Source organism: Tachyglossus aculeatus, chromosome 22 (assembly GCF_015852505.1).
Source record: "Tachyglossus aculeatus isolate mTacAcu1 chromosome 22, mTacAcu1.pri, whole genome shotgun sequence".
NCBI lineage: Eukaryota > Metazoa > Chordata > Mammalia > Monotremata > Tachyglossidae > Tachyglossus > Tachyglossus aculeatus.
The window spans coordinates 18502580-18516368 of NC_052087.1; the positions used below are offsets into that span (position 1 = coordinate 18502580).

The 13789-nt window shown below is 40.9% G+C and overlaps 1 protein-coding gene and 1 non-coding gene across 3 annotated transcripts in view; one reads left to right on the plus strand and one right to left on the minus strand.

The window, feature by feature from the left end:
• Positions 1-1389: 1389 nt before the first annotated feature.
• Positions 1390-13789, minus strand: part of SHANK2 (SH3 and multiple ankyrin repeat domains 2) — a 734882-nt gene continuing 722482 nt past the window's right edge. For both annotated transcript variants that reach the window (XM_038764461.1, XM_038764460.1), the window contains one exon: positions 1390-5387. In XM_038764461.1, coding sequence (XP_038620389.1) covers positions 4817-5387 — 571 coding nt within the window. In that variant the 3' untranslated portion in view covers positions 1390-4816. The remainder of the gene's footprint in view (positions 5388-13789) is intronic.
• LOC119944402 lies at positions 6925-7062 on the plus strand. The gene has a single exon (XR_005455884.1). It is a non-coding gene; the product is annotated as a small nucleolar RNA SNORA7 (small nucleolar RNA).

Below are 13789 nucleotides of genomic sequence, written 5' to 3' on the forward strand. Positions count from 1 at the left end.
CATTAATACATTGAAGATAAATTTATCCTTTCATTAAACATACAGCATTTGAAATACAATATGGTTTTTATGCAGATCAGGTTCAAAATATCCAAGGCACACACTTTCTTTTTTCCTTTTTTTTTTTTCCATATTTAAGTATCAGAGAATTGCTATTGACAAAGTGTTCCAGAATAGTAGCACTGGACAATGATCTGTTGTGGTCTTGGACATAAAACAGTAAAGACTGTGAAACGTAGAAATAGTTTACAAGAACAATAAAGAAACAAAACCACCATTAAAATGTGGATAAAAATAGACGTGATCAGATCTGCTGGACTCAGAAACAAGTTTTGATGCTAGCTTGATTCCCACGTAGCATTGGCAGTTCGATAAGCATGCTGTTACTTTGTAGCAGATAGTTATTTTAAAGATTTGTTTTTGCAAATACTTATGCATATACATGGATAGCTAGAGCTACATAAAAATGCTTTATTTCACTAATTATTAAAATGCCTGAAATAAAGCTCAAATGAAAAACACATTTTATAATAAAAGTTTGACAGAAACCAGCTGAGCAACCATATAGTAACTGTTACTGAGTAACAGTATAGTCATCATCAAAAAAAAACAAAAACCTGGGAGGAATGAGCAAAAATACCAGGATTAGAATTAGCCCCAAAGAAATAGGTGGCAAGGTTACAAAAAATATAAACAGAATGATTGCAGTAAAGGTATTGTTTTTTCCAATATGAAAGAAAATGTTCAACCTGAAGTGACTAGAGAGAAAATTTCACTGAGGCAAAAAAAAAGTTCAAAACATTTGATTTAAAAAAAAAAAAGATGCTTCCTTAAAGCGGAATGTTAAGACCAACTTGTCCAAAGTACCAATGGACTTGGCTGGAGACTTTATCAGAAGATGCAAATTCTATCGGCTTCTTTCTTGCTTCTAGGTTTTATAATGCTGCTCTCCTGTAAAATCCTTGCTTTAGAGTTTCACCAGCCAGATTCAGATCAATCATACAAAACCTGGCTTGATCTATAAGACTCATTTGACTGTCCCCAAATAAGGGAACACTTCAACTTCAGAAAAATGATCAGTCAACATCTGGAATCCACCTTAAAGCGAAAAAAAAAAAAAGGTAAAAAAAAAGAGCCAACCACCCCCCAGATTCAATACAAATATTCTGCTGCATGTCTAGAAAAACTTTCATTTTGACATCCTAAATGTGACACTGAAATTTCTTACAATAACTAGCTTTCCATCATTGCAAACATTACGAAAATGAAATCAAGGCAAATTAGCCTAATGGAGAAGCACTTGTTTGTAGTATTTGATTAAAAGCTATATGATCTATCCAGCTGTGTAGAGGTAAAATGTTTTGCCATTTCAATAATCTTACATTTAAATTGCAAGTTTGGCAACTTCTTTTAATTCAGACAGTTTTCACTGTTTGCAATCAGAACCACAACCTTAGTGCAATATTATATTTATTTCTTTACAGTAATTTTGGTTGCCATACAAGAGTATTAAGGATCGGGGAAAGTGCAAGTTACAGGAGCTTGATTTTAATCAATTCTAAATAAGAGGAATTAAAGCACAAAAATTACAGCAACATAGAGAACGTGAACACAAGTTGTTACACAAACTATATAGCGAGAAACAGATTCATATTTAAAAAAAGAAAATTGAATGGGAAAATTGTCAGTATTTGTGGCTCAATCACATAGTCTTTGCCAGATCAACTGGGAAATGCTTGTTTAAGAACTCAGAGAAAAATCACTATTTTATTAACTTAAGTACCACAAAGAATTTGTTTTGTGATATGTAAAGTCTGTAAATCAACAGTCACATCTAGTCATTCTATAATATGAGTTAACTTAAAATGTGCACTGACACCCAGGAAGAGGAGTCTAGGCAGTTATACACAAATTACATCTCGTGAGATTTTGGTACTGTATACACAAATATTACAGAAACTAGGCATGTAAATGCAATTTATTTAAATTACAGTATATAACAAAATTTGATCATAAAACCTGGAATACTGTTAACATGTTTCTTATATGAGCAGTATAACACTTTGCTTCCACTGTTAAGAGTATCATCATGAAAGGGGGTCTATTCCTAATATTTCCAGAGGATGAGAATAAGCAGGAGGCTATTTGAATTTCTAACTATTGCTTCCTGGAGCAAAATCATCCAACCGAGCTAGAGGCTGATTCATCTTGGCAAATGATATTGTACTGATAAAGGCAGGTCCCTGGAGGAGGTCCTATTACTTTTATACCATAAGAAACAATGTAAAAAATAATCTATTTCATTAGCTCTTTAAATGTTTCAATCTGCTTTCTACCGGTTATTCTGAATCCATTATGTAAGTGCCCAAAAAGATGCAGAAGCACAATACAGCTCTTTGAGAAAGGGATACCGTCCAGGTTTCACTGACGGTTGTGTGCCTGAATTCAATAAACATAAATCGAACAAAGTTAGGATTAAAAAGCAGCGTCCAAGTTTTCTTTTTCTTCCAATTCACCTAATGCATTCCTTGGCATACAGCATAGAGGTAAAACACCAACTGTATTCAAAAAAAAAAAAAGAAACCCAAAACCATGGCGTTAGCGGTTTATTGACTGAATTCTGTAATATCACCAGATGGAAGACAAACGATGGTGGGGTCACCGTTTTTACACCTTCTTAAATAGCATCTAGCCCCTTGGGGAAGGTATCTTCTTGAGAATCCCCTCAGCAATATCCACTGGGTTATGGAAAAATTGAAAGTACTCTGAAGGAAAATGCCTTAATAACTTGATTTTTATTACAAGTTGGACTGGAACTTTCAAATACAAATATTGACCTGCAAAGGGTAGAGTAACAGAGAAGAGTCAAAAGACTTGTTTTCCACATGGGACCATGTGACTGGAGTTGGGTATTTTTGAGCAACCGCTGCGTTTGAAGAAATATTTGTCCTTCAGTGGCGGAGTCCTAGCAAAGATAGAAAATATAACACAGCTCTGCTGGTTCAGATGCATCCAAATAAGGTTGATTTAAAAAGGTCATACTTTTTATAATTATTCCACAGAAATAGTATTATTAAATCACAAAAGTTTTTTTTTCTTTTAACTTTCTTGCACTGAAGTGGCACAAAGGCTGCCTAGTAGACCAGCCACTTATTTTCTTAAAATATTGTGCTTATAAACTATCTGTACAACTATTTAAACTTGCAGTAAAGAAATATTTAAATTGCTAAATTTTATGTACTCATACTTGGGCCGTTGCAGACCTAATCAGACACTTCATTGTGAGCAGAAAGGAGGGGGGAAAAAAGCAGGAAAAGGAAAAAAAAAATTATAACTAGAGATGGGCTATTTCAGAAAGCAAAAAAAGCCTTCAGTTTCCTTCCACTGGTGCAAGAAAGTGCTGGAAACCTTGCTGGATGTTCTCTGTCCAGATGCAATTTATCCTTCATCCTCCAGAAGTTAGAGGTACTAGGTTAAAGGGGAGGGGTGAAAGGGCCCTAACAACCAACTAGGGAGAGAACCTTATTAGACTGGGACCAGTGGTTAATCGGTTTTCTACCCCATGACCCAAAATGCCATCAAGTCTTTGGAGTGCCACTTCCACTTCCCTTTCTTTGAATCTCTGCCCCCAAGACCCTAGCCTTTGCTTTTTTTCAGCCCCGTGTTTTACTACTGCCCGCCCTCTGAACCTCAACCTTCGACACTGCTTGTTTGAGGAGCTGCTAGATAAAACTTCTTTTCAAATAGGTCAGGGGAACATCCTCCTCTGATGCTTTTACAGATCTGCTAGTACAGTTGGACTGCTCCTCTCCAGCTGAAGTGGTCACACCACAAGGTCTCCTGTTAACCTCCTTCTGATCTTGGCTTTCAGTAGCTATGTGGATGCTCTATCAGATCTTCAAGTCAAAAAGATGCTCCAGGGTAAAAAAGGTGAGTGAATCAGCTCCTCCCAGTCCGATTTTCATCCACGTGTCTGGTACTCCCCACCCCGGCTCAGCGTTGACATGCCAGGGCGGTATGTCTGGTCAGACCAGGCCTTGACTGGGGTTTCCCACCATCTTTCGACTGTGGCTATGTGCTTTACCAACTCTGCCGGTGCCACCTGTTTGGCCACCTTGGAAATGTGCGAACGCGATTTACAGAAATAAAGAAAGGTCAGCGAGGTGATACAATCTCAGATGAAGTCTCCACCGTACCTGCAGGAAGCTGCTGCTAAACCACCATGGCTGTAACACAATGTGTGGAAACGACCTGGAGGATTTGGAAAAAAAAAAATGCTTCTCTACCTAAGTCCCAAGATGTGCATCTGTGAAATCAACTTGTTTTAGGTTGTGTGGCTTACAACCCCTTGAAGACAAAGAGGCAGGTGAGCATCCACTGAGGCGCAAGGAGCCTCGGAAGAGGATAAGACCAAGGGACCTGTGTTGGAGCAGGGGTGGTGACAGCTGATCAGGACCAAAGGAGGAGGCTTGGGGGAGGTATAGAGTGCACCATGTTCTCTGTTGGAAAGCGCAATGCCCCTGTGCTAAACCACTGGGGAAGCTTCTGGACCCAACAGAAGCGTGATAAGCTCCCCATAGTGGTAACGAGGTGCAGACTTAAAAAAAACCCAACTTCTCTCCCAATCTCCCCCAGAAGCTCTCTTCCCATCTGTGCACTTCTGCTTAGAGCCACTTAAGGAAACCCTCGGCCCTTCTTTGGGTGCCAGGAAGTGAAGTAACCCGGGGGATAATGGTGGTAGCTCACAAATCAGCAAGGCCATGGGGAAAGTTCAGTACAAGCCCATCTCTACTTATAACCAGAAGAAGATCCATCCTTATCTGTCCAGTAGCTGCTTCAAAGCTCTTTCTATGTTCATTCTATGTCCCACTCTAGTCACTCCCAGGTCTATTAGGTCTTCCTTTTGAAGGTTCGGTAGATGAGTGCCATCGATTTCATTGTCCATGAAGGTCTCTTTATGCTCGCCTAAGTTTAGACTTTCCAGCCAATCTGCCACATCTGGCTTAGTCCACAGGTGGACAGGTTTAGTTGTAAAAGGCTTATTTGAGATTGGCTGTTGCAATATTGAGGGAGACGGAGACCTGCTGCGGCCTGCGGCATTCAAGCCAAAGAGGTCCCCGGAAGGTGGCTGGCTCGGAAGGCTGAAGACCTCCGAGATGGTGGGAGAAGGAGAAGCCGCAGTGGCGCTCAGAGGGGTGGGTGTGAGCTCTTTGCTTAGCTCGGTCGGCGAGACTACGGGGCTCGGGGCATGTCTCATTCCTGAGGTCCGGCTGTCGTAATCCGGGGGCCTGCTCTGAAGGGTGATGGGCTGGCTGGTTCCAGGCCGGACGGTGAACGTGACCGTTGTACTTCGGGTCCCTGAGACCGTGCTCATGACTTCCGTGCTCCTGCAACAGCGACAAGGGAAAAAGGCCAAAAGGAACACATCAGAAACATGACATGCTGCACCGCAGAAGGGAAGGGAAAGGAGAGGTTCTGTCACTAAACACACTGGCAAGGAGAGACTCTCACCTGGCCAGGCCTGGATGAAAGATCTTCAAGACCCACGGAGAAAGACAAACCTAACCAACCCAATAAATCTGCCGCTTGAGTTCCCCAGGAAAGGAAGACTTGCACGTTGATCTTGACACAAAGAGAGGTTAAACAATTTTTACATCGACTGGAGGAAAAAAAAGCACTTCTTGGAGGTGGGAAATCCTGGTTCAAGTGGCTACAAAACTTTGGAGCTTTTAACACAAGACAGGAACGTGTTGGTTTCCTTCTCTTCCAGTATAATGATAAATGACCTAAAGTGGCTACAAAACTGCCTGAAGGACACTCAATGCTCAGTTCTATTGACCTAGAATGCAAATGTAGGTGCTCCTGAAAGACCTTTTGACTTGTTGTACTACACAGAGCCTTTTTCCAACCCCATTCTTCCAAACACGTTTTGCTTGCATTGTAATATATAGGTCTGTTGGCTTTGGGAGCCAGACATTTGGTGGGACTAGGATTTGGGTCATTCATGCTCCTGCATAGGAAGTCAGGGTGGCAGATGTTACATTCTTTCTGTGGATTCAGTGAAACAGAAGGTCCGACCCTCCCCAACAGGCAGCTCTAAGTCACATTTGAACTCAGTCTTGAATCAGAAAAGCTCCGAAAGAGGGAAAGGTGGAATAAAGGTAAGTTCTTACAAGCCCTAAAAAGTGGTAATCAGCTCACTAAAATGGACATCTCTATTAACTGGATTTTCCTTTGAAACTGGGATTTGTTTTAGTGCTTTTGTCTGAAAATTAGTACAGCTTCCTTGCCTCACTAGGTTAATACTGCTACCAATTTAGTTCAAATACAGCATCTCCACTAAAGATAGAGAAGGAGAAGAAACAGCTTTGTGTTTGAGCACGTTGAAAGAGAGAGAGGTGCCAGTTAGTCAAACCTCTGGCTAAATTCAGGGCTGCCTAACAGAGAGATTAAAATAAACAACATGGGGGAAAAAAGAATACAATGTGCTGAAAGAAAAATTGCTTAGAAAGATACAAAGGTGAATAAGATGCTACTGATGGCAATTTAGGCTGGAGCATGCTAAGCCTATGAAGGGTTCTTACTAGGAAGATGCTGACCAAACTGTTTTTCCATTATGAAAGCAGGCCAAACATGAGGGAGTTTGATAGTCAATGATGTTTATTGAGTGCTCACTATGTGCAGAGCACTGTAATCAGCGTTTGGAACAGAGAAAGAGCTTTGGTGTAGCTACTGGCCAGATGCAGTGGGAAGCAGCATGGAAGATCCATATGCCTACTTACCTGCTGGGAAAGTGAAAGTCATGGGAAAACACATTACCAATTATTTATATTAATGTCTTTCTCCCCCTCTAGACTATAAGCTCACTGTGGGCACTCAGCATGTCTACCAACTCTGTTGTACTGTGCTCTCCCAAGCCCTGAGCCCCTCTCAGGATCACACCTGGAAAGTTTCCCGTACTCTACCAGACTGGACTATGGGAGGACGATTCAAGCAGAGGCATATCTATTTCATTCCTAGCTTGGGCAGTGGCTAGCGAGTGGAAGGAAATCTGCTACAAGTCAAAACTCACCTGTGCTGGGCAGCAGCGGCATGGGAGGAAATCGAGGGTGGAAACTCAAGTTTATTGTGTGGAAGAAGGCAATGTTAAATCACTTCCGTATTTTTACCAAGGAAGCTCTACGGATACACTACCCGAACGATTGCAGATGGAGGTGGGGCTTTCTGGGAGAGATGGATCCATGGACTTGCTATGGGTCGGAGAAGACTCGACAGCATAAGACAAGACAAGCCCTGAGTACAGTGCAGAGCACACAGTAAGTACTAAACAAATATCACTGATCGATGGAGAGGAGGTTGACATCAGCAGACGAGTATTAACTGTCAATCATATGGGATTCCAGGCCAAACATGACACACCATGGACTTGCCTTCTTGCCAAACTCAATTTTGTGTTATCTATATATAATGCTGATATGTTACAAAGCATGCTAATTACCATGCCCCTTTTTTTTGACCTGCCAATGGATGCATAGCTGGTTCAGATTTTTAAAAGAAATCCAACATGTGAGACAGTAATAAATACGGAAAAGAGAATCTAGTACTAAGAGTACAGGACAAAAGTGGCAAATTTCCTCCTAGTTAGAAATCAAATTTAATCTTAAAGTCTCTTCTTTACTGGAAACATTTTAGGTCTGCAAGTCACTTGGGCAAGTCACTTAACTTCTCTGTGCTTCAGTTACCTCATATGTAAAATGGGAATTAAGACTGTGAGACCCACGTGGGACAACACGATCACCTTGTCCCAGCATTTAGAACAGTGCTTTGCACATAGTAAGCACTTTACTTAAATGCCATCGTCATCAGCATCATAAGAAATGATATACTTGGATGAGTGGTTCTTCTAGTCTAGAATTCAACTTCTGATAATGGTACCAAGGGACAGTTGCTGGGAGACTATGACGTTTGTCTTCCTCAATCAATCAATCAATCAGTCGTATTTATTGAGCGCTTACTGTGTGCAGAGCACTGTACTAAGCACTTGGGAAGTACAAGTTGGCAACATATACAGACAGTCCCTACCCAACAGTGGGCTCATAGTCTAAAAGGGGGAGACAGAGAACAAAACCAAACATACTAACAAAATAAAATCTGCTCCTGCATAAGGATGTACCTTTAACATTCCTGTGAAATTTATCCACATTTTTTTTGAGCCTATTGACTCTGACCTCCACAACCTCTTGTAACAAAGTCTATGTGCTTTCTGCATTCTGCGTGAATAAGTATTTCTTTCCATTTGTACTGAATACACTATCTTCAAGCTATAATATGTGCTTCTGAGGGAGATCAAGAACAGCACTAAGGTCTCTCTTGCCTTAAAGATTACTGTCCAGTGTCCAAGAGACGAGGTAAAAGGGGGCACATTCCTTTGACACTGTGGACTACTCTGTTCTGCAGTAACTAGCTTTGGTTTTACCAACACAGTAGTTCTTGGTCTGCTCCAACAAATCCAGATGTTCTTTCTCAATCTCTTTTCACTAGTAGTTCTGCTTTAGGCCAGGATCCTCTTTTTTTTTTTTAAAAAAAAAATCACTTTACACTCCTTTTGGGAGCTCATTCACTTCCATGCCTTGAGCCATCAGTTCTAGGCAGGTGAATTATTATTCTAGCTCTCACCTCCACTACAGTCTCCCATTTTTTTTCCTGACTCCGGGACATCTCTACATGATGGCCCACCAATACCTTAAGCTCAGTGTATCTAAAATTTAACTCCTCTTCCTTTTCCCCCTGTACCATTTTTTAAATGGTATTTGTTAAGCAGTTCCTCTGTATCAGCCACTGTTCTAAGCTCTGGGGCAGATGCAGGGAACTGCTGTGGTCTAGTGGAAAGAGCACAGGGCTGGGAGTCAGAGGACTGGGTTCAAAGCCCAGCTCCACCACTGTTTTGTGGGTGGCCTTAGGCAAGTCAGTTAACTTCTCTCTGCCTCAGTTATCTCATCTGTAAAATGGGCTTTAAAATTGCAAGTCCATGTGGGCCATGGATTGTGTCCAACCTGATTAGCTTGTATCTACCCCAGCATTTAGTACTGTGCCTGGCACATAGGACTTAACAAATACCATAAAAAAAACCCAAGACCAAAAAACTAAATTAGATTGGACACAGCCCCGTCCCACATAGGGCCCACAGTTTTAATCCCCATTTTAAAATAAGGGAATTGAGGCAAAGGGAAGTTAAGTGACTTGCCCAAGACACGTGGCAGAGCCAGTATTAGAACCTGGGTCCTTTGATTTCCAGGCCCATGCTTTTCCCACTAGAGCATGCTGCTTCCTTTTCCATCACATATAGCCTTTAGCCATTGACATTATTCTTTACTCCTTGCTCCTCTGGTGTTTCATCCACAACATTTCCAGGATCTACCTTTTCTCTCCATCTTATTGACCATCACACTGATCCAGGCACTTGTCATATTCCAACTTGACTACTTTGTCAGCTTCATCCCTAGTCTCCCTGCCCCCAGTTCTCTTTCCACCTCAACCTCTAATTATCTTTCCAAAACATCACTCTGCACACTTCTGATGGTTGTCCATTTCGCTCCTCATCAAGCAAAAACGCATTATATGCTTTAAGGCATTCAGTCAGATGTCCTCCTCTTCAAACCTCTAAAGTCACATCATCCCCCAGAAAGCTTTCCACTGGTAAAGATTTCATCCCTGTACCTATTTCAGCACTTTTGTACCAACTATGCATTGGCCATCTGCCTGCTTATACTAATGTACATACCTTACCTAGTCAAACCTTAAATCATATAAGTATACACCTTTCCATAAATTATTTCCATATCTGCCTCCTCAACTTCATGTAGGCTCCTCAAAGGCAGGGATTGAATCTGTTAACTCTACTATATTTTCCTAAATTAGATTTCAGATTCTTGTTGGAACATTGTTCTTTAGGCAGGCCAAAGGCTGTACTGATTTAGGTTCAAGGAACCAGTTCCTATAGTTGAAATGCACTTATTGTGTGACTGTTGTTCAAGGGGCATTTTTTTCATTGATTTTACCTCAGAGCAACCCTAAAAATCAATCATTATGATCATCAATCACTTAAGCTGGATTTTATGCCCCAAATGTGGGGAGTGAACATTAGAGAAGATTTCCTCTAGAAGAGGAAATCACACCTTGATTCAGGGTGACTGTAAAGCTATGTTTCATGGGGCAGGAAAATGTACATCTCAGGAAAAAGGACAGCCATAGATGAGCTCTTAAACAATAGCCAAAATCCTAGGAAACCTTCCTGAAACCCCATTTCATTTACATAGGCAGTCAGGGCTTGCTGAAAGGAAAAGCAAATCCACAAAAAGGATTCTGCCTTAGGTGTCAAAAATATCCTGGATTATCATGAGAGCCAAGTAGAGCAAAGGGGTATAGTTTGCCAGTAGTAAGTGAGAGGCAAAACTTGTATAAAATGAAGCAGAAAAATCAAATGATTAGGTCATGGACTGCCAATTTAATCTTATTTTTGGGACCTTGTCCTGATGGACCAGAGAAAGAACAGGAGAAGTCTGCCTCTGGTCACTGGACTTTGATAAAAATGCTGTATGTGCAGATTGCACTAGGGAAAGACAAAAAGACAGAAGTGTATGCTCTGGAAAATGTAGAGATATTCATGATCAACAATGGTATTTATTAAGCGCATATTATGTGCAGAGCACTGTACTATTTGGGAGATTGCCATACAACAGAGTTTGCAGACACATTCCCTGCCCACAACAAGCTAACAGTCTAGAGGGGGAAACAGACATTACTGTAAATAATTTATCATCTATAAATTAAAGATATGTATGTAAGTGCTAGGGGGTTAAGGTGGGGCAAATCTCAAATGTCCAAAGGTCAGAGATACAAGTACAGAGACGATGCAGAAGGGAGAGGGAACTGGGGGAAAGGGGTCTTGATCGGAGAAGTTCTCTTTGAAGAGATTTGACCTCAGTAATGCTTTGATGGTAGGAAGAGTGGTGGTTTGGCATATATGGATGGGGAGGGGGTTCCTTAGGAACTTTCTAGAGACCTCAAAAGCCAGATCTCAGTGGTTTGAAACAATCAATGCAAAATATTTACTTGGTGTATAATTACTTAATATTAAAGCTGGTAATATTATAGCCAGGGTGTTTTTGTTTAAGCAGGAAAATGAACCAGCTTACACAAGGGACAGATGACTACAGAGTAGAAAGGGGGAGGGATGATTAGTTAGATTCTCTCTGCAACCAGCCCTAATAATAATAAATCAATGGCATTTATTGAGCACTTACTATGTGCAGAGGACTGTACTAAGTGCTTGGGAGAGTACAATATGCTAGAGTTGGTAGACCCAATCCCTGCCCACAAGGAACTTACGGTCTAGGAGACGGACAGTAAAATAAATTACAGATAGGAAAAATGGTAAGGTATAAGGATATGTACATAAGTGCCATGGGTCTGAGGTTGAGGTGAATAGCAAGTGCTTAAAGGACACATACCCAAGTGCATAGGTGATGCAGAAGGGAGGGTGAATAGGGAAAATGAGGGCTTAGGGCAGCCTTCTTGAAAATGTGTGACTTTAGGATGGCTTTGAAGTTGGGGAGAGTTTGTTGGATCTGAAGAGGGAGGGCATTCCAGGCCAGAGAGAGAACTTGGACAAGGGGTTGGTGGTGAGATATTGAGATCCAAGTCTAGTGATTAGGTTGGCATTAAAGGAGCATAGTGTGCAGACTGGGTTGTAATAAGAGTTAAGTGAAGTAAGGTATGACAGGGAGAGCTGATTGAGAGAGTGCCTTAACTAGTAAGGAGTTTCCATTTGATGCAGAGATGGATGGACAGCCAATGGAGGTTTTTAAGTACTGGGGAGACATGGAGTTTTTGAGAGAAGTAAACTGGGCAGCAGAATGAAGTAGGGACTGGAGTGGGTGTGATATTTGTTCAACACTTACTATGAGCCAAGCACTAAACAAAGCATTGGGGTAGATACAACCCACTCCTGAGCAGCTGGCTGAAACTGGTGGCTGGCTGCTTTTTGCTGGTGAAAATTGAATTTAGAGGGTGAACCTTAGGGACACCGGTGAGGAAGACCTCTGGAACTGCCCCTGTCTCTGGAAAGGAAAATCCCAGGGAGTTTTTTTTAAAACAGTGCCACGTGACCCAGAGCTCATTTTCCAGTGGACTGTAGTACTGAATGATTCAGCTGGGAGAAGGCAGAACGGACTCCAACCTGCCACACTAGTATCACCTAAGTTTTACAGAAAAGGAGAATAAGGCCTGTGAGGATTGTGACAAATCCATGTGGTCAAAGAAATAGTTCCATCTGGCCTCATTAACTAGACTTCAGTCCTCCTGGAGAAGCTTCATCCATGATAAAACTGTGAAGCAGGCCAAATCTCTGGCTTCCGGGGGATTGCTAGCCTTTGAAGTGGCTCTGTCTCCCAACACCATATGTCCTCTAAAGTTGCCTTTCATTGAGACATTAGCTTGAGACCAAACAACCCATACTGCTCTTTAGTCCTGGGAAGCAAAGCTGCAATTAATAGGAAGTCTTACCTGAAAGAATCTGAAGGAAATTCTGAGCAACAAGCACTAGAAAATAAGGCTTGGGGTAAGATGGGCAATGTTACATGAAAGGTATATAAATGTATATAAACCGGGGCTATGTGCAATTGGTTTCGCCTGCATTAATTGTTAAAAGGAAGTGTCAGGGAGTGTTCAGAAACAATTATGCTATGTGCAAACTCTAAGGTAGGTTAAAAGAATACCAAATTGCAATTGTTGTGCATGAGAGTGACAGGCAGAAGCACACATCATAGATTAGTCTATGCTTTTTAGACTTCACTTACTTCATTTCAGCATGACCCTCTTCTGTTAACGGCAATCATGATAGCAAATAAAAATGAAAAAATGGAATTGCTGAAACAACATGGCAAAATTAATTACAAAGCAAAAAGCAACCATGAGATTGAGTGGCATGGGGGGATGAAAGGAAATCAATGGGTTCAGACAGTGAGATTCATCCATGGTTACTTCATTTATAGTTAGACACAGTTGGCAGAATTAATCAGTACAGGAAAGGGTAATCAGTGCACTGGTTTAATATTTCTAAGGTGATATCACTATAACTATCTGGTAGAGATAAGTTGGACCACTTGTAAGAAAAACACGAGAAGTCAACAGGAAAGAGCAAAGATTCAGTCAGAATGAACTATAGTTGCATTTTTAAAGTACCACGTTGCAATGAAATGACACTTTGATTCTGATAATATGACGAGCAAACTAGTCTATCAAATGGAGTAGAATCATTCCACAATAAGAAGGTGCTCCTTAAAACATGAGATCTTAGATCTTAAATTTGTAATAGTTTTATATTGTCAGATATAGCCATGATGCAGAATTGGTCAGCAGTTTATAAAGCTTTATCATTTTTATTTTCAGTCTGGGCAGTCCTATCCTGCTATTTTTTTTCCACAGCAAGTTATTCTGTGTTGATCATACTGATATTATTCACTGGATCCTCCAGGTTGCACTGAACATTTTGTTGCTAAGCAACAACTTGGTTTGCAGGCAGATACACCATAATCTGTTAGCCTGATAAAAATCTCTGCATGATTATTTTCTCTATCCATTTCTTTTATCATAGATATACAAAAGCAGAAATCCTCATTAGAATTTACTGCCAGGGTACAGTTCATGGTATGTACATCCATGACATTGTGATTTCATTAGCTTTAGAGCAAAAATTACTTTTTAAAAAATGTGATACACATTCAAGTGG